General features: G+C 39.7%; 1 protein-coding gene across 1 annotated transcript in view; it reads right to left on the reverse strand.

The window, feature by feature from the left end:
* Positions 1-25,685, reverse strand: part of kif21b (kinesin family member 21B) — a gene marked incomplete at both ends in the record, with an annotated part of 67,256 nt that overhangs the window by 37,333 nt on the left and 4,238 nt on the right. The window contains 2 exons of the mRNA XM_079242143.1: positions 448-630; positions 836-1,058. Coding sequence (XP_079098269.1) covers positions 448-630; positions 836-1,058 — 406 coding nt within the window. The remainder of the gene's footprint in view (positions 1-447; positions 631-835; positions 1,059-25,685) is intronic.

The following is a 25,685-nucleotide window of genomic DNA, read 5'->3' on the forward strand; positions in this document are numbered from 1 at the left end:
ACAACACGGTCATTAAAGTAATCAGGTTATACACACACACACACACACACACAGCAGTACCCTCCCAAATCCAGCCCAAACATTTGCCTGCCAGATATCCCAGAGGAAATGATTAATAGCCATATATCTCATTTCTCCTACATGAGCATCCCTCCCTCCCTCTGATCCTGCGCTCTTATCTGTCTTCTACCCCACAGTGATGAGGAATAATGTCAGAGGTAATGGCAAACATTAATCAGGACCAACAAAGAACGAGCAGACATTCCAGCCCATCTGTCTTCAGGCTGTCACTTCCTGTTTGTGGAAGAAGAGGCTGATCTTGTTGTCTCCCCATCTGGTTAGAGTTAATACGGACCAGCACTCTCTCACACACATTCACACACAACCGCAAACAGGTACGTTTAGCAATAATACAGCCATGTTTAAATGTAAGATGGTGTTATGTACCTCCAGGAACTGGGCGCTGACTTTAAACTCAGGCGGCTGCGTGCCAGCATCCTGAGCACGTGCCCTCCTGTTCTGGATCCCCTCGAACAGCTGGTGAACGGCCCGCGGGATGATGCCTTGCTCGGGCGGACTCAGGCTCACATCGAAACCAGTCCCCATGGTGTAGGTCTTCCCTGAGCCCGTCTGAAACACATTTCATCAGCGCTTTTTGTGCACAATGACCAGTATTCTGATCATTTATGGTAGTTTATTCAGTTTCAACAAACTCAGAGTAAACTTTTGTCTGTATAAAACCAAGTTGTCTACAAGAGTTAAAAAAAAAAAAAAAAAAAAAAGTGTTCTATGTAAATGTTCTGTGTGTTATTTCTAAGGATTCTTGCTGTCTTACCTGTCCGTAAGCAAAGACGGTGGCATTGTAGCCCTCGAAGCAGCCCTCAATGAGCTTGTACACACAGGTCTGGTAGATGTGCTGCTGCTCTGACTCGATGTCAAACACAAAATCGTAGGTGAAGGCTTTGTCCTTTCCCAGGAGGACTTGCGGTTCTCCAGGTGTGACCAGTGTGCACACATGGCATCCTTCTATCTTCTCCTTGGCCATTTGAGGACGAATCCTGCAAGAAACGGGACAAAAGAGTCGAAGATAAGCAATCAGAAATTGAGAAAATAATAACTTGATGTGGGAAAAAAAAGAAAAAATGTGCAAATTTAGTGCTTTCACACAATCTCAGCCTACAAACTGAAGGAACATAAAACTTTTAACGCGTTATGCAGGTAAACCGAACAAGCTTTAAAGCTGGGGTAGGTAATCTTACTCAGAGACATGTTGTTTTACTCTGGGTGAAGTAGTTCCTCGTCCTGATAGTAGTATATACATTTTGTAATCATGAACAATAAGAAATACAGTTAGACCCCTCAGTTTACTGTACATCTGTAAAAACTCTGACCAATCCAAACGTTCGGACTGAAATGGATTTTTTTTGTTGTTCATTTCTTATATTTCGTAAGCTTCTTCTCCTGGCTCCCCTCCTCCCCCTCCCACAGTGCATACCTGAAAGCCACACCCTGCATATAAACAGCGTGTTAGGATGAAAATGAAAGTAGTGAAGAAGAAACTCGGAAGGCAAACATGGCTGAGAAAAAACAGGAGGGATTCCCCGACTCGGTTCGGTTTATTTGCCTCCTCCCGCTAAAAAGCTGAGAAAGAATCTTACTAGCTCCTCAACATTACCTACCACGGCTTTAAACGAGGAACAGTAAGAATCTGAGATGATGACATTATTTATTCATTCTTATAAACTTTTCGTTTCAACAGGGCAGCTTATAAAATGTTGACAGGGCAACTAAAATCAGTAATCGAGGGCAGCATCGTCGTATGGATTCATGGATGAGCAGACACATCTTTACATTGTTTTTTGTTGGAGTCATTTAAGCTGAAGCTTCCTGGACAAACTAGATCTTCTACTTCCAAAACCTTTCGAGCTTTTGGGAGCTGAGATACAGCCATCTGCTTTGTCAGCAGCCGCCAAAGCTAAAAACTTTCTGTGATTTCAGTGCTTTAAAAAATTTTCCACCTTCATCAGCTGATGACCATGATTATGGTCTGGATTTTTGACATTATAAAACTATACTGAAAAGTTTTGGGTCATTGCTCATTAACTTTCCATCTATGCATTACATGAACTAGTCAGCAGTTTACAGCGAAAGTGCTGAAAATAATGACTTCGCATCACCGTCTGCTCAGGTGGGATGTGTACTCTCAAACATGTGCTTCAAGTACGAGGAAGACAGGCTCATAAGTCATTATTACAGCTGCTGTTAATCCTCCTGCTCTGGCTTTTGGGTTCTGCTGGGCTTTCCACCCTGACAGGTAGTTCTCTGCAAGTTAATTGCTTTTACCTGACATTCCCTGCTTTACAATAATCCCTGATAAGACGCTTCCATAAGGAAGCAGTCCTAACTCTAGAACATCTTTGAACTTGCTGACACAATGAAGGCCGAGTCATTTTAATTTATTTGACAGCACCACGGCAGAGAACCTTCCGGGCTGATTAATTTAGATGTAGCTGTTAAAGATGGACCACTTTGTTTTGTGCTTGTGCTGCAGTGCTGATTAACTGGGAGAAAATATGTTAATCTCACATAATGGGCATAAAACAGAAGGTCTGACAGAGCGTGTCCTAGGCTTTCAAAAGGTATCATGTGGACAGAGTGGGGAGGTAATCATTTTAAGCTGCAGAAAAATCCATGAGCCAGCATTTATTGAAGTACTGGGTCAACCTCACCACATGCAAACCCCCTCCCCCCAGGTTCAATCCTGAGAGGATGCAAATCAACTTCCCCCGCAAAATTACGACTACACCACAGACCAACAAAGACACATAGAAATAATGTATAATCCCAGAGAAAGCAAGACAAACCCCCCCAACCACACACAGCTGTGGTAGGATGGGGAGCAAACTGCAAAAACTCCCACACAGTAACTCTGCAAACAAGTGCTGTACACATGCATGTCAAAACAACCACTGTACTATCTTCAATTCACACAGTGTGCATTAAGTACCACACCCACCACACAGACACACACACACACACACACACACACAGTAAATCCCTTCACCACATGTCTTTATCGTGCCACAGAAACATACACAAGAGCCTTTTCTGGCCCTCATTCAGGCTTTAAGGCATCTCTAAAGAATCCTCCAGGAAGGAATTAAATACATTAGAAAAGTGCGATTCAGCAGCACGCTCATCCAGAAAACCTGATTACTAATCGTGCAACTTTGAAAGTAGCCTGCAGATAGATGAGGTCCTTTTATTACTGGATGTGACCTTGGCACAAAGGTTAATGTATCTAAAAGTGCTGTTTAAGCCAATTATAATCATAAAGTGGATATGGAAGAGGAGCAGCACAGAGGCTCTGTACTGCAGTGGGAATGCGTGTGCGCACGTTTTTCTGTTCACACCTCACGGACAGTTTATAAGCAAACATTTAAGTCAATGTTGGACAAAACAGAAAGAAAATCAAATTAAAATGGATCAAAACATGAAAAAAATATTTTAAATCCCATCTTTGTACAGGAATATCTGGTAGTCAGCAAACTGGACTGGAAATGAATACATCTATAAGAAAGGTCAGAGCAGACTCTACTTCTTAAGGAAGCTGAGAACATTTAACGTCTGCACCAAGATGTTGCATATCTTCTATAAGTCTGTTGTGGAGAGTGCAGTCAGCTTTGCAGCATCTGCTGGGGTAGTAGCATCAGAACCAGAGACTTGAAGAGAATCAACAAACTGATCATTAAAGCTGCTTCTGTGCTTGGAGGAACTCTGGAGCCGCTGGAGCTGATTGTCCAAAGAAGAATGCTGCACAAGCTGATGAAGATGATGGAGGATTCTTCACACCCTCTCCACAACACAGTGATGAAACAACAAAGTGTGCTCAGTGAGAGGCTTCTTCAGGTCCGATGGAAGACTGAAAGATGCAGAAGATCATTCCTGCCAGCAGCCATCAGCTTCCAGAACAAGACCTCCTCAAATTAATTATCATCTACTACAATACTGAATTTCACTAATAAAATCAATTTTCACCTTTGATTCTTTTATCTTTCCATTTCTTACACTCACATTCATGGACAAATACTAATATTAGCAATGTCCAGACTTTTTATGTACCAGTGAAGCAGTTTTCCCCTTTTTCAAGCTAAAATACCAACAGAAGCCGAAACACTTTTGTTAGCTGGTGTTAGCATGCTAACACAGCCAGGTAACAATGAATAAGGCAAAACTACTGAACTAGTTATACAAAAAAATACTACCGCATCCAACCATCTTAGTAAACCAGATCACTCTCCAGATAGCAAATGAGGAACAAATATGACCCACATCCGCAGTTTTGTTTAGCACATATTGACTTTTGATGACTCCGTGCCAGTGCGGTCACATGACCACCACATGCAGCATGCAGGAAAACTTCTATGTTCAGGCTGGCTTCTCATATTTGGACCAATTCTGGACCACACAACTAACAGCTGGATCACATGTGGCCCAAAAGACACATCCCACACCTCATGTCCAGGTCAGAAACTGTCATCTGGACCAGATCTGGTCCACACATTTGCCAGTGCTGTAACCATAAGTGCAAGACGTAGCCCAGATTAGGTCAAAATGTGTCTGCTATCAGCGTACAACTGATGCAAAGCTCACTGTGGGAAGATGTTAGAACTTGTGTTTACATAGTAAAACTTGTTTGACATCTTAACATTCCTAACCAGCTGGAAAAGTTCATAAAAACAGGATGAAATGCAAAAAGAAGCCCTGTCAGAGTATTTCAGTGAATGGGTGAATATCGCACATATTGTTCAGCTCTTCATTTAACCTATAAAAGACCAAGATGCAGTGTGGAGAATTTAGCAGAATCTTTACTTTCCTACAAATGATGAGAGACTATAAAAGGCTGGAGAAATGAGCTTGTGAAGGGAGATGGACATAAACAGATTTAGTACCTTAGGCTAGTCATAACACCACAAAATAGTTTGCTCTTTATGGAAATGTAATGTTTTAGAGATATTACCTAAATTTCTTTCCATCATCACGCAAAAAAAAGGTTAAAGCCCTCTGAATCCGACCAGTAGATCTAACATGAATATTTTAATATGTAAGAGACACTCACGCACAGGCACAAAAATGACAATGAGATCCTGTCAGACGCCCCACAGGGCAAAGAGACAACAGCTTTCAATAATCAGTCCAAACACAGACACACACACACACACAGTCACACTGCGGCTCAGCTGGATGAGCATTTAAGCCAGCTGCACCCACAAAGGATGGGATCCATAGCATTGATTGAAAGAGCAAGTATAGCACACACAATGCACATACAAAGATCCAGACCCAGACCACACATTCAATAAAGCACATCTGATGCTAAAAATAAGCCACAGCAGCACGATTAAAGTCTGAATGACACAGAGGCGTGACGGTGAAGCAGATTGTAAATCTGTGGTGCATCAAATTAAAGTTTTTATCTCTTCTCATCATAGTCTAGAAATGGGGAAATGTTTCAAATATCCCAAGGGGTAAACAAGATCCCACAGAGCCTGAATACCAGACATCTCCTGGATAAAATCCTCACGTCAGCTAATGGGAAGGTGGATGGGATGTCGTGTTTTCACTCACCGCCTCAAGAGTTTGTCAAGAGGATCAGACTCAACTCTTTGATTCGTAATCAAGATCTCATTATCCACAAGCTTTTAGGGAATTCGCTTATGATAATATCCAACCTCACAGTGCTAATTAGCAAAGTAATGAAAGGCACAAACAAACACATGTGCACTGCATACACACACACACACACACACACACACACACACACAAGTATCACATCAGCCATGACAGGGTTTAAATTCACTGATGCGTGACCTGAGGGCGATGCTATCAGCAGCATGAAGGAGGCAGCAGATGTCAGAATGCTGAGTCCTCCAAAGTTTTCTGACATTTTCAGCATTTCTCATCAGATTCCTGCCTCTTAAAGGTAAATGGCTCCTGAGATTTACAAGCAAACTGAAATGGGAACAAGGCACAGGCCAAAAACAACAGGTGTCTTTAAAAATTGGACACGTCACCAAATAATGGGAGTCACACCAGCAAATACCCAGACCTCACGGATACAGAAGAGGAACAATAAAGATCTCACTTTTAGACTAGTTCCATCTAAGTTTAGACAGTTTGGGTAGTTTCTTGTGTGTTCTTGTTTTGTTTTGGGCTTTTTTTTTTTGGGGGGGGGGGGGGGGGGGGGGGGGGCTAAGCTAAATTTGAATTACTCATAAATCATCTTTGCAGACAAAACAAAAAAAAAAACCAAAACATAAATAAATCAAGCAGGTTCTGCCTGTTTTTGTATGCATTAAGGTTTTGTCTGTCACCATCTAACCTGGAGACAGTTAGCAGGCATCATACCAGTGCTGGTGGGTCTTTCATTGCTAAGGCAGCGCAGTGGGAGGAAGTGGACAGGCAGCAGGAACACAGCCGCATAAAGGAGACAGTTACTGGCAGATCACATTTTATGAGAGAAAAGAGCAAAATGAAACAGGAAAACTGCTATTCTCTGTTGTTATATAAGTATACAGTCCTTGTAGGTACTAAATATTGACATGAAATATCAAGAAAAAGTTATTTTATTAACTATATTGGAGGCTTTTTTACTTTAATTTAGTTGATGCTAAGCTTCTGTTATGTTATAGATGTGAAATGTAAAAAATTGTTAAAATATTTTAAGAAAACATTCTGAGTCTTGTAAGCTGCCTGATATTGTCAACTTCCTTCTGTAATTAAATTTTCATATTAAATCAAAATGGTCAGCAAATAATATGAATGTGTGAGTAAAGTTACAACATTTTCTACATTAAATTGGCAAATTTATTAAAAATGATGACAGTTCTGTCATGCTGTGTCATCTGAAATGATCTGGAAACTAGTAAATTAGCATCACTACACTTTACAATACACACACACACACACACACACACACAAATGGCAGTCCTTTAAAGAGTCTAATTTATTTGGGAATACACAGACTGCTCAGACTCTAATAATTGCTGCATATATGAACATATAAACATATGTTAGGGTTTATGATAATTGAATTGTACAATCCTAGTGCTTAAACTGCAAAATGAAAATGCTAATACGCAATCATATCTGCTTGTGCTTAATTTTAACCTTCAACACAACTGCTGACCTACAGTCCAATTACAATCCAGAAAATAGCCTGGACCAAATGCCAAGTCGGCTGCCAATAAGAGGGACGCAATCATTCCGTCATGCAGAGATCGCTGCCTATGACAAGAAAGTGCGAGAGAAAGTCGTGTGTGTGTGTGTGTGTGTGTATATGGGCGTGTGCATGTGTGCGTGCGCTTGTGTGTTTAGTAATGGGTGTGAGTGTTCATGCTCAATCAGCCTTCAGCGATAGGCTGGTGATAGCCAGAGAGTTCATTTCCCTAATGTAAACACTTCAGTTAAAACAGCACACACACACACACACACACACACACACACACACACACAGACGGGGTTAATCGTATTCACTCGAGCTGCGAGTGTTTCAGAGCTCTGTTGTCTCGTCTCTGGCACAGAGCCAGCGGAGGAAGCTACTGTCCATTAAACACATCGTTTCTTCAGAGGACAACCTCTTCATGTTGTAGTCGCCTACTATTTGAACAAGCCGGATCTTTTTCTCGGCTATTCTTATTATCTGTACGATCGCTGCACTGAAAAGAATCACTTCTTTTCCGCTCTTGTCCTCCCTCACACCTCCCTCTGTTTTGAGCCCTCTCTCGGTTTGTTGCCAACGAAAGCAGACTAGCAGGACAAAAGCTTGAAAGGCAAAGGCAGCGGACGGGCTTGTTCCATTTTCCCTTTCCTCTTGATAACAGGAGAGATGGGTCATTAATGTGCACTTCACCTCTATCCCTCACTTCCTCACCCTCAGGCTCTCTTTCTATCAAATGTCAGCTGGTTAAATGGAAAAACACACCGAAAGCTTTCTGTCTGTTCCTTAACAACTGTTTTACATGCAAATAAACATTCATCCCCTCCTCCCATCTCCGAGCGCATCCAATACCCGTTGACAGATAACTCAATAGTGAGGAAGTGTTCAGTTGAAAGGCTGAACAATCTGCACACAAAAGACAACAGGCAGGGAAAACATACAGAAAAATGTTCATTCAGGACAACATGTGCATGAGAGGAGCAGTCTCAGATGTCTGTCCACGTCACCTTCTTACAGTTAGAGTTGGGAAAGTTGGTTTATTTTATCACTATGAACAGAGGTTATTCATTCTGAAGGAAACATATTAAACACTGAGATATTTACGAACAAATGTGGGTTGATATCAGTCCATCTGCAAACGACTGACCGACTCACTCAAGCCTGCAGTTTAAGCTGCACAACATGATTTTACCGACTGCTGCAGAGCTCGTGTTTAGTATAGAACATGAGATGTTTATCGCCTGACAGCGCAGGTTCTCCAGGTCAGACATTTGTTTTGGTTTTACGTCTCATGACGACAGTTTTGGTCCAGTCTCTCCCTTCATTTTCCACAGGGAGCTGTTTTCTGTGAAAATGCCGAGGAACTTTACAAGACGGGTCAGCTAGGCTGAACAGATGATGGTGTATCAGGGGAAGACGCGTCAGAAAGAGCCTTGTCACTGTGTCATACTTTCCAGTTGTTTCTTTTGTTATTAAAGGTGGATCACATTAAATTCACAATAAGGAAGAAGAGTAAAAATCTCGCCATCTTTCTCCACGACACTCTCTAAGCCTTGTGATGCACAGCATGCTACCTTGTTTGTTGTTTCTCTCTTTTTTACCCAGCGCGTAACTGAGAGGGTTTTGTTGTAGTGTGTCAGGTGAGACACAGAACACACACACACACACAAACACATAAAAAACATCCACAGTGCCTGAAGGATACTGGAGAAAATCTTGATGCTGGTTGTTAAAGCTAAGGAAAACTGCCACAAACAGGCCATTATTTATTTGCTTTTTCATCTATTAATCAGAGCGTTTGCAGGAATCATTCAAACTCAGGAGAGGGAGGCATCTAGAAATAGCTGCAGGGATGTTAACTTTGCTTTGCTTCCATGCTGATATTTATGTTCATTTATTAGTCCAAAACTCTGCTGAAAGATGTTCTGAGCGTTGCCGTCTGACCCTCCAGGGTAGCAACCTTTCCGTTAACCTCTGATCTCCTCATTTCCATGTAATGAATAAAATAAGAATATGAATTTTGTGGAAAAATAACACAGCAGCGGTTCATTATGCACTACTACATGTGGAGTGAAGCTGCATGAAGTGGAAACGCATCAAAGTTTCACTAATTCTGCCAGACTGGACTATTTGGATGGTTGACAGCTGTCGTGGGATTTTCCTCTCAGTTGTCACAGAAATAATAACAATGTTATGATTATGAAACTAATATGTCTTCATTTATTTCTCTTTAAGTTTAGGATCTTTAAGTTGGGCTGCCAAAATTAAGGTGTTAATTCATGAAATGATTATTTTGTGGAATGAACTGAATCGTTTTTTTGTTTTGGCATTTAAAACACGAACAACAAAGTTTTTACCTGTGCCTTAGTAAAAATCTGAACTTTGCATCTTCTCTGTGAGAGAAGCTGATTTGGGGCAGGCAGGTGCCTTGTCACAGCAGTGGACCGAATCCACCATCATGTAGTCTTCTCCTGTATCAATTTGATTTACAATAAATAACCTGATATGATGTTTTGAATAAACATGATTCCATATCAACTCATTTAGAGATGTTTCTATAACGGCAATAGTTTCTCTTGAATAATAAAGACATCATTAAACTAAAAAAAAACTAAAAAAAAACAAAACACAGAGCCCATTTATACAAACACCAAAATCAGATATGTGGGAGAAATCAGATTACTGCAATAATCTGATCTGATGTATGTGCACTTGTGAAAAACAATATTTGAAAGATTTTTATCTACATCAACTAATCCATTACTGGATTTATTTGAGAGTATCCCACATGCATCTTAGTATTAGCTGTGAATGTGAGCAGGTCATAAACTGCTACCTTTAAAATGGGATGCAATGTAATGGTGGATGTAAGAATAAGAAACAAGCATTATCTCAGCCTGAGAAGCTGCTGTAGTTCAGGACGAAGAGAAGTCGTCTACCAGGATCGATTCCAGGCTTCCTGACATGCCTACTGTAATGCCCTGACTATAAGCAGCTGCTTTTTTCACACAATTTTAACCCTGCGGCTTAAACAACAATGGCTTCGGTTACATGAGGTATTTTCATTCGGAATTAATCATTTGGAATTAAATAATTTGCTATTAAATATTTTGGAATTAATGTTTGCCCTACGAGTTTACTTGAAACACGTCCTCACTTAATTCCTCTTTAGAGCGGCGGGTTGGGAAGGGTTCTGTTTGGACAGAGGCTGCACATGAAGTATGACGCATGCGGGAAATAAACAAAGTTGGCTGCCCTGCTTCTCGTCTTTGCAGTCGTAACTTGTAAAAACTACATAAGTATCAGTTTCGCCGCTATTTTTATTATAAATGTTAAGTAGCAGCTCAACATGAGCATACTACTTCACTTCATGCAGCAACTGAGAAGGAGAAGAAAGACAGACCACCGAACACGGAAGGCAAAACAACACGCGTCATGGGGGCATTAGGATTAGGATAGGATAACTGTTTACATGGTCGTTTTTCATCAGTTTAAAGCGGAATTAGCTTTTATTTGTTTTTAAAAGGAATTAAAACTCCTATGTAAATGCAAGGAAAGTGGGTAATTTCTTGAGTTTTACGGTGTAACATCTTAAGGAGCTGCGTGTTGACGTGAACAGCACAAGCTCAGGAGTGAATTTAACTTGGTAGGTCTGTGACATTGAAAGCGACAACAAAAGAGACTGAAAAAGTGTGTGATGAAGTAAATCTATTTAATTTTGACCCTGACGAAGACAACTGTAACGGTTTTTGTGCACACGAGGAAGTTTAAGACAGCGATCAATGACTTTTCTTTCAGGCCACTGTGTCATCAGCTGCCGGTCACCTTTTGAAAAAAAAAAAGCACGTATTTAACTCAGGAGAGCACAGCGTGACATATATGATAAATACAGTTTCTGTATCTTTATTAATCCCAACTTGGGAAATTAATAAATTGCCCAAGTTGGGAAATTTAGTAGATAAAATTAGACTACAAGAAGAAGATTACACTTCTTTGCAGATTACAAGGAAATTAAATTAAAGATTACACTTTAAAAATGTTGACAAATCACACAACAATAAATGGTAAACGTCCTTAAAAAAGGTAGCTACATTTTTAATTTACATTCTGTTAAAGGGACAAATAAAGATTTCATTTTAGAAATGGACTTATCTGATTGTCTTTTTAAAAACATGCTTCCACAGCTGACAGGCTGAGCAGCATCTGCATGAAAAGCAAACAGCCTCTGTGTGACGGCTTGCAGAAATTACTGGCTGGCATTAAAGAAAAGCAGATTCCTAACTGCAGCTGTCTGTTTCCAAAAACCAAACCTGGCTTCATGCTGATGCCTGGCTCCCATCCCTCTTCTCCCAGAGCCTGCTGGAGAGATGCTTAATACTCCTGAGTCATCATCCCACTCACTTATAACCACTCAAAGAGGTGAATGCAACACTGGTCACTGCACCCACTTCCCTGCCATCCCTCTTTCACACACACCTCATTTTCTTTGTATAAAGAAGTTTTTAAAAGGCTCTTGGGCTTTGGCAAATATTTTCAGGGAAGTCTTTTCACTGTGCAGTGGTGCAAAACAAAAGAATGAGAAGAGTCAGTAAGTTTATATTTGTGTTTATATATCCATTATGAGATGATCCAATAAATATCTAGATACATGGAGTACAATACAATTTAATATACATTTTACATCTATTGTAATAGAAGTAACATGTCATGAAAGCCATTAAAAACGCTGCAAGGCTGCAGATCTTCTGCAAGCGAAGCTGCAATAACATCAGACAGCGCCTAGTTATGAATAAGTTGTTTTATTTATTGGTGATGCTGCTCCCTCGTGCAGTAACTGTAGTCATGTCCCAGGATTCTGCAACAATTTCACTAATCTGTCTTCATAAGTTTATCGTTTAAATTTAACAACGTTCAATGCTGCAAAAGGCAAATGACAAGATTTGTCCCATTCTTCTTGTTTATTGATCCAAATGTTTTCTAGGAGTTAGAGTCAAGCTGCACGTTGCACAATATCCCACAAGTTTTTGTTATTAACTCGCACGCAAAGATGGAAGTCATAAACGATTTACCACCCCTAAAATCTGGCTTGCCCCGACATCGCACCACAATAAAAGAATCTAACACATACTTAGTCTAAACAGACTTTATCTGAGTTGACCTCAAATACCCAAGTGTAAGTAAATGCAGTACGTAATCTATTTGTCCTCGTTGTTCTACATCAGCACTGCCACGTTCTTCGCGGTCATATTACGACATTCATGCATCGTCATCTGATCAAACCACAAGTGTGATCATATCTGTCAGTCCAAACTGTTTGTTCAAAGGAAGTAAAAGTCATAAAGTCACCAGATGTGACCACTGTGCAAAGTTAAATGATTGTTTTTGCTGCAGAAAGATTGATTTAAAAAGATTCAGGTCAAAGGAATATCATTTCTCATGAGCAACAAAGTTATTGTCATCAGTGTTTGCGCAGCAGTGATTAAAATCATAAAAACCAGAATCATCCTGAGTAAACAACTACTGATTTAAAAAAACTAAACGACTAACTGTTTAACAAACTTACCTTATTTTTTTATTACATGATTACTAATCAGTTCATTATTTCCTAATATTTACACCCTCAGGTGCCTTTCTTTTTATATGCATCCCTGGGATCTGAGCAGATCATCTGGTGAAAGAGCTGCAGATGTTTGCCTGATGTGCAGATTCAGACAAATCTGAGAGGATACAGTGCAGATGCATTAACATGGCTCTCATGTCAGCAAAACCTCAGTCAACAAACTTTTAACAAAAGTCTGTGTCCCTCATATACATTATGGAACTTTTAACGGGATGATTTTGAGTTTGTGTTTTAGTTTCGATCAAATTTTTATGTTAAAAATGAGTTAATTTAAATATTCTAACGTTTACACCCATATTTATTACAATAGTCCTGTTTACTAATAGCTGTGTTTTTGGTTTTATTGCACATTTTAAATAAGAATTTAACTCCTGAGTGTTTTTCTAAATGACCTAACCATCTAAGGTGTTAACCTGCAGAAATTATCACTGCACAACTAACTCACAGTATAATCCTGCTCCAGAATGAAATAATCATAAATAATGTGATTTAGGAACTTAAAGCTACGCTGCACACCGAGTTAAATAACATACACTTAGCATCTTTTCTGGAATAAAAGATTATTTTTAGTCTTTTAAACTTTTCTATTCTCGTGGAAAATTTCAGAGCAAGTTCACTTTCGAGCCATATGTGTGCACACGCCTGCAGGAGATCTTACATGAGACGGATGCCAGTCTGTCTGTGTTTGCATATTTAGATCTGAGAGGCAATTTCCAAAAAGACCTTTGAACATTTTAGTCCAGAAACTACACAAAATATGCAAATACAGTAGAGCAATCCTAAACTACTCTTCAAAATAAATTCTATCATTTTATCTCATAGCCTACCAAAGATTGTACTTATTGATGTTATTAGTATTTGTACTTTTAATTCTATCTTTGTTCAGCTGAGGTTGTGTTAAATGTGACATATAAATAAAATTTGAATTGAAATTAATTTTTTTTTTAAATATTCAATGTGCTCCAAATTATTACCCGTCCATACCAGAGTGTGATGTCTTCTGCTGATGATAGTCGGTGTTCCAAACGGCTTCAGGCTGATTTCACCGCACCACAGCCTCACCACACTGTCTGCTGCTTGGGTGTTGCCTCCACACACACATCACAGGCTCAGTTTCTCATAAACTCTAACAGCACTCTGCACAAGCACCTCCATTTATCAGCAACTCAATCACATTGATCCTCAAATGAGCATGATTGTGAAGGTGCTTGTCGAACTGCTGCCAGACTCAAAGCTCTGCATGTTCATGAGCATAGAAAACCACAGAGGCCTCCAGGATTTCAGAGAGGACTCTTCGGGAACCTTTAGGAACAACAATTCATCTCAATAAGTCGACAATTCAAAAGCATCTTTTTGTCACTGCTGAATGTATTAAATAACTTTTCTCTCTCTTTTATTCTGTCTCTCTCTCTTCTGAAATGAGATTACCCAGCCTGACTGAGATTACATAAACAGGAGCACTGAGTCTCCATCTGGTTCTGTTCTGCATGCTTGTACCATACCTCCGATTAGTGCTTCGTCGTTTATCAGAGTTCAGATTAGGTTTAATCCAACTGCCATGTGTGTTTGTCTGCATCCATGCCACGCAAAAATGATCTTGCTTGTGGTTTCGGGTATTACATTAAAGGGACTATACGTGATTTTATTTTAATCTCGTTAAGAAAAATGCTTTCTAAGCTCTGTGTAAAGTGGTAAAAGATGTCTTTTTTTTTTTTTTTTTAATTTTTAAAAAAGCTCATTAATTATGCAGGCTTTTTTAGTTGGTGGAAGCTGCTAATGCTAACTAGCTGCTAAGCTTTCCATGTCAGTTTTTCTCTGACAATTCCTAAACGTAGGTCGTTGCCGGAGCAACTACACCGTCTCTCATAGCGATTGCACAACAGATCTTTTAAACACAACAGCAACGTCGCCGAGGGAAAAGATGGGGATTTAATTAAAAAAGAAAAATGTCATCGACGTGGGGTGCAGCCATTTACTGAAACCACAACAGTAAAATCACTGGAAGATGCGACTTTCGTCTGGTGAATCGTGCACGAGAATGAGATGTCGCGTTATGACATGAATATGGAGTGGGAGGAGAGAATAAGGGGGTAGGAGTGTTTCTCACAGGGAAAGGTTGGACTAAACTGTTCTCCTCCCTCATGGTTCAGAACTGTGCACAATCAGGCGTATTTCTTCTGATTGTTCTTGTTATTGTTAGAAAAACATTGTGGCAACGCTGACAACACAGCTGATTAAAAGAGTGAATAAGGTTTTAATGTCATTTTTAAAACTTTTCCCAAACTGTGAAAGAAAATCATGAAAACAATGGTTAGTTTCTAGATTTGTTAAAAAGGCAGTAACAAAAGCTCTCTGAGCTACATGTCCAGTTTGTGTCCGAGTGTGTGCTCGTTTTAACTCGGGCTCTTATCACTGACCGTATGAACATGTCTAAACTATGTTTCCATAGCAACTGGGAAAAGATAACTGTGCAAAGTCTCTCAAAAGAAATTCACAACTGGGGGGGGGGGGGGGGGGGGCTTCCTTAAAAATAAGGAAGTACAACATTTTTTCCTCCCTTTTCTTATCAGTAAACCAAGATGTCTTAAAGGAAATTCCACCCAATCTGGACAAGTGTAAATTCACCTAAGAATGCAAGGCTGTTAACAAGAAAGAGAGATGGAAATGAAAAAAAAGAAATTTTAGGTTCTCTTAAGACATTGTTGACAGAAAATGGAGGAAGAGAGACAAACGACGGCATCTAGGAGAGAGGTCTCCGTTAGGGACGAGGATGTAAGTTGTATTTCTTTAAAAGCTCTGTGTTACTGTAAGGAACACCAGATTGACTGATTTGTGAACGGAGCTGAGATTGAAACGTGGTTTACAAATCTCAGCAGGCTTAAGGTGTCCTAGAAATTTGCAAGAGCACTAACGTTTGTCACAACGTGCACCTGACAGAAAACTTCTGCAAAGCTGTAGTGCTGGAGCTTATTAATGCTCTCTGAAGGGTTTTATCTTTCTTTTCCCCTCGCTGTGTCTTTCTGTGCCATACAAGGGAGCATAAGAGAAATGAAACCAAGTACAACAAAGGGTGGGTAAAATGGCAATTCAGGAGGACTGTCGCATGTTTGACATGAAGAGCCCTGAGAAGTCAGGAAATTTAATCGGCCTATTTTGGGTTAGGAGCACTGGGCATATCAGTGTCTATGGGATGAAAAGAGAGAGCCCCTGAGGTGCAGCAATAGATGGAGGAGAGGGAGACCACTGGCTGCTAAGGTCAAAACAAAATGACTAACAAGAAAGAATGGACAGAGTGGAAATATGTGGTCCAGGAGCAGATGGTCAGAGAGTCGTCCAAAACATCTGCAGCAAGCACAGAAAGCAGTTTTCAGACATTTTTAAGAGTTTAACCCAAATTCCATGTTTTCCATTTCACTCAGCGTGTGAATCGGCACAGAAAAACAACAAAAGCCTCCACTGGGACCAACACCGCAGGGAATATCTCCAGCTTTTCAGGTACTTTGTCAAACAGTAAAACAAGATATTGTCCCAGTTAAAACAGCAGCTCAGTTTCATGACCATGGATGATGACTGAGGTAGACCAACATGTCCACACGCCATTTACATGGTATAGAATGAACAATAAGTTTTTGCAACAACATCTTCTGCAAAAACTGCATCTTATTTACCTAATGCAGCCTTTCTGAGCAACATAGCAAAAGCTCATATTGCTGAACCCTGGACCAATCAGCACCTTCTGGTATTTTAAAGCTTATTAAAAACCCCTCTATCAAAGTGCTTACTCACTTATTTCCTGCTTTTAGCAAGGAAAACAGACTCCAGAACAGTTTAGCTGAAAGATTTTGTTTATGTAGCTTCAGGAGGCATTTCTGTCCCATTGCCCATTTAATCAGCGCTGCCATTGATTTTCTGGATCAGCAATCTGCAGTGATTCCACACATAAAACCATCAACTGTCTCTCTCTCTCTCTCTCTCTCTCCAGTCAACCTTCTCATCCCTTCATCTTGGTCTTCTGCCAATCATAACCAATTAAAGACACTTCTACCATAATGCCTATGCTATGCTCTTATTGTAATCAGTAAGTACCCTTGTATGAGTGCGGTAAGAACACACCCTCTGCCAGAATGGGTCACGGAAGTAGACTATTCAGAAATGTGTCTCTCGCTTTGGGCCTGCAATCTTCCACATGGGCCCCGACGTCACAGCAGGCCAGCGGGTCGGTGGCCTAAGGCCTGCACACACATTCAGAGTTTCATATGCTGGTCCACGAGAATGGATGAAACAAACAACAGACACCTATCTGTGCCCTGTCCATGGCAAGCTAAGGTCTGTTAGCTCTGAAAGACAGAAGATAGCATCAAATTAAATGGAATAATGGCAAGAGAGGTTGTTTTTTTGGCCTTGAGCTACAACAGCAGCACAGCAAGGGAATAAAGAGTTTTATGAACACACAAAGTTTTATGAAGATAAGTGTTTGTATGATGGGAGCAGCACCAGAGAACAGCATCAGAAGCCCTGCTCTACAGACCGCATGTTAAAAATTGTTTAATTGCAGAAACAAAGAAATTACTATGAATCTGATAACAACTCACAATTCAAAACTCAGTTTTGGGGTGACGATTTGATTCAGAATCGATTCTCAATTCAAACAGATTTCCGATTCATAATCATTACACTTAAGTGAAAAATGGAGCTAATTTCCCAAGTTACTTTCTTTTTCTTCATTTTCATTGTTTATATTGATAATTTCACTTGTCTTCTTGTCTTCGTGGGCATTAAAGCAAGTCTAGCTAATGTGTTGTTTTTTCCTAGTTGAAATCAAGAAAAATAATGAGCAAAATGAAGTTTTGTGAAAAAAAAATTTGTTTAAATTCGGCAAAAAAAAGCAATATTGAAGAATTGCAATTAAAATCAAATCGGCACCCAAAGAATTGGAATAGAATAGAATCGGGACAAAAGCATATCGTCACAGTTCATATTATATTAATATATATATATATATATATATATATATATATATATATATATATATATATATAAAATCGTCACAGTTCAAAATATATTATATTATATTAATGTTTTATATATATATATATATATTTTTTTTTTTTTCATATATATTAGTTTTTATATTTTCTTTTTCTTTAACAATAAGAGATGTAAAACAATTAGAGTATTTCTCTCTTTTTCTAATAAAGCTGTCTTGTGAGTAATTGTCTGCACACCCCCACAGACATACAGTACATGAGATCCTGTGTTTCAGTCCTCCTCCACATTTGCCTTATCTATGAAACTGCCTTCATAGACCGGCAACCCCGGTGGCCTGAGGCAACACTGCCAATTGTTAATCTGTGATGGGAGAACAGGGTTCACATACTCTCTGCACATTGGTTTGACTGGTTGTGTTAGCATGCTGCATCCCACACTGGAGAACAATGAGCGAACTGGTTCACTAATGTTACAACGAGCATTTCCTTAACAGAGACCGACGTCAAGGACAGAGTTGTCCCACATTATCTGGAAAGACCCGGGTCAACTCTTCCAGAGGTATCGGCTAAATGAACAGTCGTCTTTCAATGTCTCCATCAGGAACGTATTTCCAAAAGACTCAGACTGGTATCGGACAAATAAGGCCGTCCAAATGCACCACTATGTTTCTATTTTGTCAGTTGTCACTCAATGTGATTTCATGCTCCATAGTTATCAAAGGAAAAAGAAAGAGGAGTGAAGCCAAGATTTCAGAATGGAATCAAATTTCCCATTTTGGTGCTGATAATATCAGGTAAAGTAGGACAAAGCTGTGCAGAAAAGCTTAACAGATCGAGCATGAAATCTTGGCTGTGAAAGATGCTGGCAAAGGCTTAAAGCCATCAAAAACTCCTATTTGCCGTCAGAGTCGCTGCCCTAAAGCTTCTCGCCATGCTTACAGGGCTGAAAAAGGAATAATTTACCTGAACATAGATGCTTTGTTTTACTCTTTTTGATAACACCAATAATGAAACTACACAATAACAGACTTTTTTCCCCCCAATCACAGTAAAACCAGAGAACATTTAAGTCCTTTTTAGTGTTGAAGGCTCCAAGACAAGCTGTAAGAAACTAACTTCTCATCGCTGTCAAATGCAGCCATCATTCAGCTTCAGATGAGCATCGCTCATTGTTACCGGAGCACATCATTCCGCATCATGCAAGCCAATTCTGGGTCAATCCCTACCCCATTTCCTCATTCCCTCCCCCTCCCCTCATCTGCTCTGTCTGCTGCTCCATGGGGGGAGGTGGAGGCATGACAAAGAATCAAATTAGCTTCCTCTCCTACATTTTCATGACAGACAGTCTTGTCAAGGTCAGCGAGGAACCATCCCATTTGATTCTAATGAATTTTTATGATTGGAAAAAGGGAATGAGAGAATATTAAAGGTTGCAGATGGTATTGTGACTTATAAAATGTGTATTGTGAGAAACACAATAACCTCAGATACCATAAACTTGGTCAATAACTTAATTGGGATTAACTTGATTGGAACTGGGAGATCGAGGAGGGATTTTCCAAAGGGATGAAAGTTTAAATGCTAAGTAGCAACAAGAAGCAACCCGTAACATAGACAGAGCCAAACTGTACGCGACATACAATTCTATCATTCTGTATAAAGAAGATTTTGCCATCCTTGTATTTAAAGCATGTGAAGTTTGATACTTCAGCCTTATCTGAAATTACAATGAAATCTATTTTCAACATTTGATGTTTTCCATTTAAAGATGAAGAAGCACCAATCTGCTTTTCTTTTTGGTTCTGATCCGATTCTGATTTCTAATAATTTGGATATTGGCCGATACAGATGTCTTCACATCAGTTTACGTTGTTGTCCTTATGGTCATTATTGCTGTTATTGTGTAAGCTTTCATTAGTTTGCAATAAAGCACACATCACTTCTTAATATGATAGAAATTGATAAATAAAATGTTTTTAAAAATTATTAATACGAAAAGAAAAATTCTAAATTACATCAGATACAATGTCTGTAGTTGCTTTATAATCTAAATAAAAACAAAGGTAGTTATAACGGCTTTTTTATATATATATTTAAAGTCCAAGATAATGTGTTGAAAGGGAACCAGGATGTATGTGAATAATCTGGAAACACGATCTACTGTTACAGCATTGCAGACAGACTGTAGTCTATAGTATCAGCTGCTGAAGAAGACTTCTGATGATAGACGCCAGGGGTCAATCTGGCCAGAACGTCTTCATGGCGCCGATTTGCAAAAACGTCTAGTTCAGTTTGAAGATCCTAGAAACGGAACTGTGTGCATTGCGAATGGTTGAAATGCTCCACAGGTTTACATGCATTTGTGAAAGTGCTGTAAACTTAGCCTGTTAGGCTCAAGGATCCTTCATGTGAGTTACATTACAGATGCAGGATTACAGATGTTCTAGCTAGCAGACTATTCCAGAGTTCTCCTTGACGTAGATCCACTGCCCAGAAGGATGAATTGGAGCAACTTTTCTCTGCGCTAATCCCTTGTCTGCTGGAAGTTTACTGGAATGCTTCCGCAGTCCCTAAAGCATGCGCGGTAAACACCGTTTTACCCTGGAAACTAGGGCTGTGACGATATGCTTTTGTCCCGATTCGATTCCAATTTTTTGGGTGCCGATTCGATTTAAAATGCGATTCTCACAATTCTTCGATACTGCTATTTTTGTAGATTAAAAGCAAAAAAAAAAAATGTATAAAACTTTTTTTCTTTTGCTCGTCATTTTTCTTGATTTCAATTGGGAAAAACAACACAGCAGCCAGACCATCATTCTGCTGCTATAATGCCCAAAATGACAAGTAAAAAGATCAATAAAAACAACAAAAATGACCAAAATTTTGTTATGAATTATATCTATTCATTTGAGAAAAAAAATTGTGATTTTTTTTAACAAAAAATCTATTTTAAAATTGTGAAGCAAAATAATCCAGATTTTCAATTTTCCAATTCGATTTTCCCACCCCTACTGGAAACCTTGGCAATACACACTTGTCAAGTTGCCACTTTGCTTTTTATGTTCCCAGACTAAAACCCATCCAAGTTAGTGACACGCTTTAGGAGCAAAGGCTGCTCGTTCCCCATCACACCAGTTAAAGCAGGTGTACAGGTAAACGTCAGATTCATGGAGACGGGAGATGTGGACCCTAATGCCAGATGAAGCACAAGACACGAGGCTGGTAGAATGCTGTTTTTCTTAGTTTAATGAACTGATGGACAACAGAGGAGTCTAAAAACAGCAAACTGGGAATTGACAACTGAACCCAAGTAGTCTGGAAGTAGTAGGTGGAATGGATAAGCTATGTGAAACCAGGTGAACTAATGAAGAGGAAACCAGGCTAGACAGAAAACACAAGGGAAACTACAAATTAAAACAGAAAACCAGAACTTAAGACAACAGAAAAAGCTGTCAACATATTTTATGAGGCTTAAAACTGCACAATAACAATAAGTTTGTACATACAGGAGCTCAAGCCCGATATCCAATCTGTAGATACCGTCAGTATCAGAGACCAATATGGACATTCGATTGGATAGTTTAGAGGATTTATTACAAGACAGGAAAGGGAACTTGTGTCTAAATTCTCAAGAACTGAAATCATGTCTCCTACATGCTAAGGTGGCGGTATTTCATTTATTAAATGTCACAAGTCAAACTAACAGCCGTGAAAGCCGATATCTTTGTTCACCTTTTTCTCTCTAACACAGTGTACAACAAATGCAGCTGAGCGGCAGACTGCTCCATGACTCTGCTTGTCTGTCTGGCCCCCTGGAGCGCTGGTTACCATTACAACCTGCCCCGCCTCCTCCTGTGTCAGACAGCATTTAGCATGAGCGCTAATGCCGCCAGCCACCATGTCTCGATGTCTGTCTGTAGGAAAGTGAATTTAGCCCGGGGATCCAGACTTTTACATCAGATATGTGCACACACACATGCATCTTCCCCTTACCATCTTGGTAAAAGTGTAATTTATATGATATATGGAAAAAGTTTGGACTTTGACCTTACAACAATGATTATAGAGAATGTAAAGCAGACGTCACAATGTGGAGTGTTTAAGACAGCTTTGAGGATCAGGATACATCTTGCAAGGAAGAGGGCTTTTGAATGCACACAAACTTTAATAATCATGTTTTGATGCACACGTTGTAGATGTGTGTACAACAATACTACAAATACAAAACAATAGTGTACAATGTGCAGGGATCTAAAAGAAGGTAGTGCATCAGAGCCAGGGATTCAGTAAAAGCATATCTCTGGCAAGATTACCAGTTTTCTCCTTCTCTCTTCTCCTTTACACTTGACCATTCTGACCTCATTTTTAGCCAATCAAAACCAACCACTGATAGTTTAAAGGCAGCAGGGGGCACACCTTGCATGGCTCCCTGGTCTAACATAAAACATGGCATAGATGAATCCTTATATTCTCCATTACCCCATAAAAGGTATAATGGTGCACCAAGGGTCTCAGTTTCAGGTATTTTGCCAGTATATACACATTAAAAGTGTGTACCCAGCAAACATAAAGATGTCCCCTGAAGATCTTGAAACACCCCGGCATATGTTGCTGTAAGGGATTCATTGTTATTTACCAAGGACACCCGTATAGCCTCCAGCCGACTCTCAGAGGAGCCTTCAAATCAAAGCCAGTCCTTCCACAACACAGTTACAAACTACAATAAGTTCTACTGTACAACAAAAGCAATTCCCAATTCTTTTTTTAAATCTGATTTGGACGGTTAAAATTAGATTTTAAAATTGATCAAATGCACAAGTATTGAAACTGTTACAGTGAGTGACTTTATAAATATGTGTATGAACAAACACACAACAGATATAAATGATGAACCTGCAGTGGCGTTCTGACACTGCCCTGCATGATGAAGGAAGAGAGTGTGATCCAGAGGACCTTAAAGGGGACATCCTTGTAAGGCTTGATTTGAGTCTCATTTAATATTTCACAATGTCACTTCACAACAAACATCTCATACATCTACAAGGGGTACATTTCCCTGTAGATGTATGAGATGTGATACCCCTTGTTTGCTGTGTATTGTCCTGCAAGGTCTTCTTCTGGAAAGTAACATATAAACAGTCTCACGTTTAGTTTGTTGCTCGTACTATTAAAAAGTAAATTATCCTCATCAGTTGTAAAGCTAAAAACGGTATTTTTTAACTTGTTCTCCTCTCTTATAATAATTGTGAGGAGCCACAAAGTTGTTTTCAGCACACAAGTTCTATTAAACTTATTGTGCATATGTTTGAAAAAGTTAGCTCCATCCAGATAAAAACAGCATTCAGCAGCTGAACAAAAATGCATTTTTGATAAATACATAGCAGAGTTGAAGAGGAAGTAAAACAGACTTGAATGTTACTGTTACTTTTCTGCCAAATAAGCGATCACACACAAACTATTTACAGTCATGAAGCCATGTTAGCTTGTTAGCATTTTCCCAAATGGACTAATTAAGTCAAGTTATTGTCTTTCTGCAAGATACCATCATCATGTCACATAAACCTGCCAGATAACAACCATTACAACTTGTACCATACACTTCTTAGCACATTTTATTCCCACAACACACTTACTAGGACAATTTGAACTTTGATAAAGACAATTCTTTCATTTTCACTGTTTAATATTATAGCATGCTAACATTTGCTGACTCACTGTTAAAAAAAAAAAAAAAAAAAAAAAAAAAAAAAAAGTTGAGATGATAATGATGGAAATTTTACAAGTTTTTTAAGCCTAAAGCATTAAAAACTGTTCTGGACAAAGTCCTGAATTATAAAGTAATTACATTTCACAGTATGAGCAACTAATTTCATGCTGATTTCAGCTACTTTAAAGCCAACTGTCCTGCTGACACCTCTGTCTGTCTGCACATAGTGACAGAAAGCACATTCAGAGACACAAACCCCAGCCGTGATTAAGCCACTTAATCTTGAAGGTGATTATGGGCCAGCTGGTCACTCACACACACACACACACACACACACACACACACACACACACACACACACACATGCCATCTCTCCATATCTACCCAGCAGAACGAGGCTGAAGATAGGAGAGTGTCGATGTGTACAAGAGTATGCTTCAGAAGAGCAATGACACCAAGAAGAAGTTGAATTCTTGAACATAACATTCTTCTAATGTCATATTTTTGCTATTCGAGCTTCATTTCCACTTCAGAGCCGGAAAAAGCAGAAGAGAATGTGAGTTTTTATTGTTTATAAAAGAATGACCCGGATGAAAATAGAGAAGTAAATAAACACTTTACAGTCTAGACACAACACCTGAGGGCTTCCATCTCTCTGCCTCAGCTTCTCTCTGCGGGAATATGGCAAACACGTGCAGCTGCGCCCAAATTATTCATACGCTGCACACTCAGACACACACACACACATGCAGTTTATATTTTCACGCTACAGTAGCCCTTTTGACGGCAGACCAGACACTTGCTCCTTTATCCCACTTCACCCCCCCACCTCTGTGTCCACCATCTCGCTTCTGTGTCGATCCGTCTTTGATTTTTCTTTGTATTTGCTGCGCTGAATTGCAGGAAGTGTTGCTCTTTTAGAGGAGAGAGAGAGCAGTTTATAAACCCAAGACAACAAAAGAAACAGAGTCCACAAACCTCTCCTTTTCCTTTAAAGCCTTCCACTCTAAAAAAAAATACTCTTAAAAATACTCCAGTGTCTTTATCTGTACGTGCATGTGAGTTTGTGTGTGTGCAAGCTCAGCAGAGTCCACAAAGACCTGCAGTGACATCAGGCTCATTCACACTGTGTCCTCTGTCTGTGCTCGCCCATGAGGTGCTCTGTTTAAAGGGCTTCTGTTAACCCCCCCCCCCTTTCCCCTTCCCCCTCCACACACACAGCCTCCTGTGATCTCTAAATGACCACAACAATGTCAACACACACATATGGTTCATCAGAATATGCGGACAACAAGAGATCTCAGACGGCATTTTAAGCCAAATGCAACCATATTAGGAAATTCATTATTTTCTACTCTGACCGCACGAGCCGTGACAAGGGTTTCCTTGTGTTCAAGCTGCATGAATAATGACAGTCAGGACTGTTCAGAGCGCATACTGACATATGATGAGACCCTGATAACAGCAAAATGCAAATGCTAGATTTGACTGGAGCACCTTTCCTCACTGAATTCAGATAAATATACATCAGTTTGTCTGATGTCTGCATGCATGTGCATAAGAGGAAGATTAACAGGTAGACGAAGCTGGTATGAGACAGTAAAATGGTCACTTTCAGGCAATTTCCCCCTCAGTGCAGGCAAGGGTGAACAAGAGGAAAGAGATGCATTTAAAGGGAAGTTTAAAATGGCGTTGGATGAAAAGGGAAGACGGCTTTTATTCAGCAGAAGACAACAGAGTTGCAAACGGACCCCAACAAGGTAAGTCACAAAGGCTCCTCGTTTGTCGTGAGTCTGGTTCAGTAACTCAAACCGAACAGTTTCAGCATCAGCAGCTCATAAGCAGGAAGTGAACAGGAAGTGTGGATAGTTCAGCAGCAGCCTTACAGGAAGTTATTCTGCAACAGCAGCACACTATTTGGGAGTGCTGATGCACTGAATCAGGAGAAGTTCATCAACTGACTGCCCACAAAGCAAAGACCCAAATATTTTTATCCATATCACATATAATCTGCTACAGCTTGTCTTATTTCTGAGTGCACAAACACAGCTTCCTCAATCATCATCCTGCAAATTCACACCAACATTACAACTTGCAATGTGACTCTTCAGTCAAATTATGAAGCGATGCAGCTCGGAAAGTTCAGATGTC

The sequence above is a fragment of the Telmatherina bonti genome, assembly GCF_933228915.1.
Source record: "Telmatherina bonti genome assembly, chromosome: 6".
NCBI classification, from domain to species: Eukaryota; Metazoa; Chordata; class Actinopteri; order Atheriniformes; family Telmatherinidae; genus Telmatherina; species Telmatherina bonti.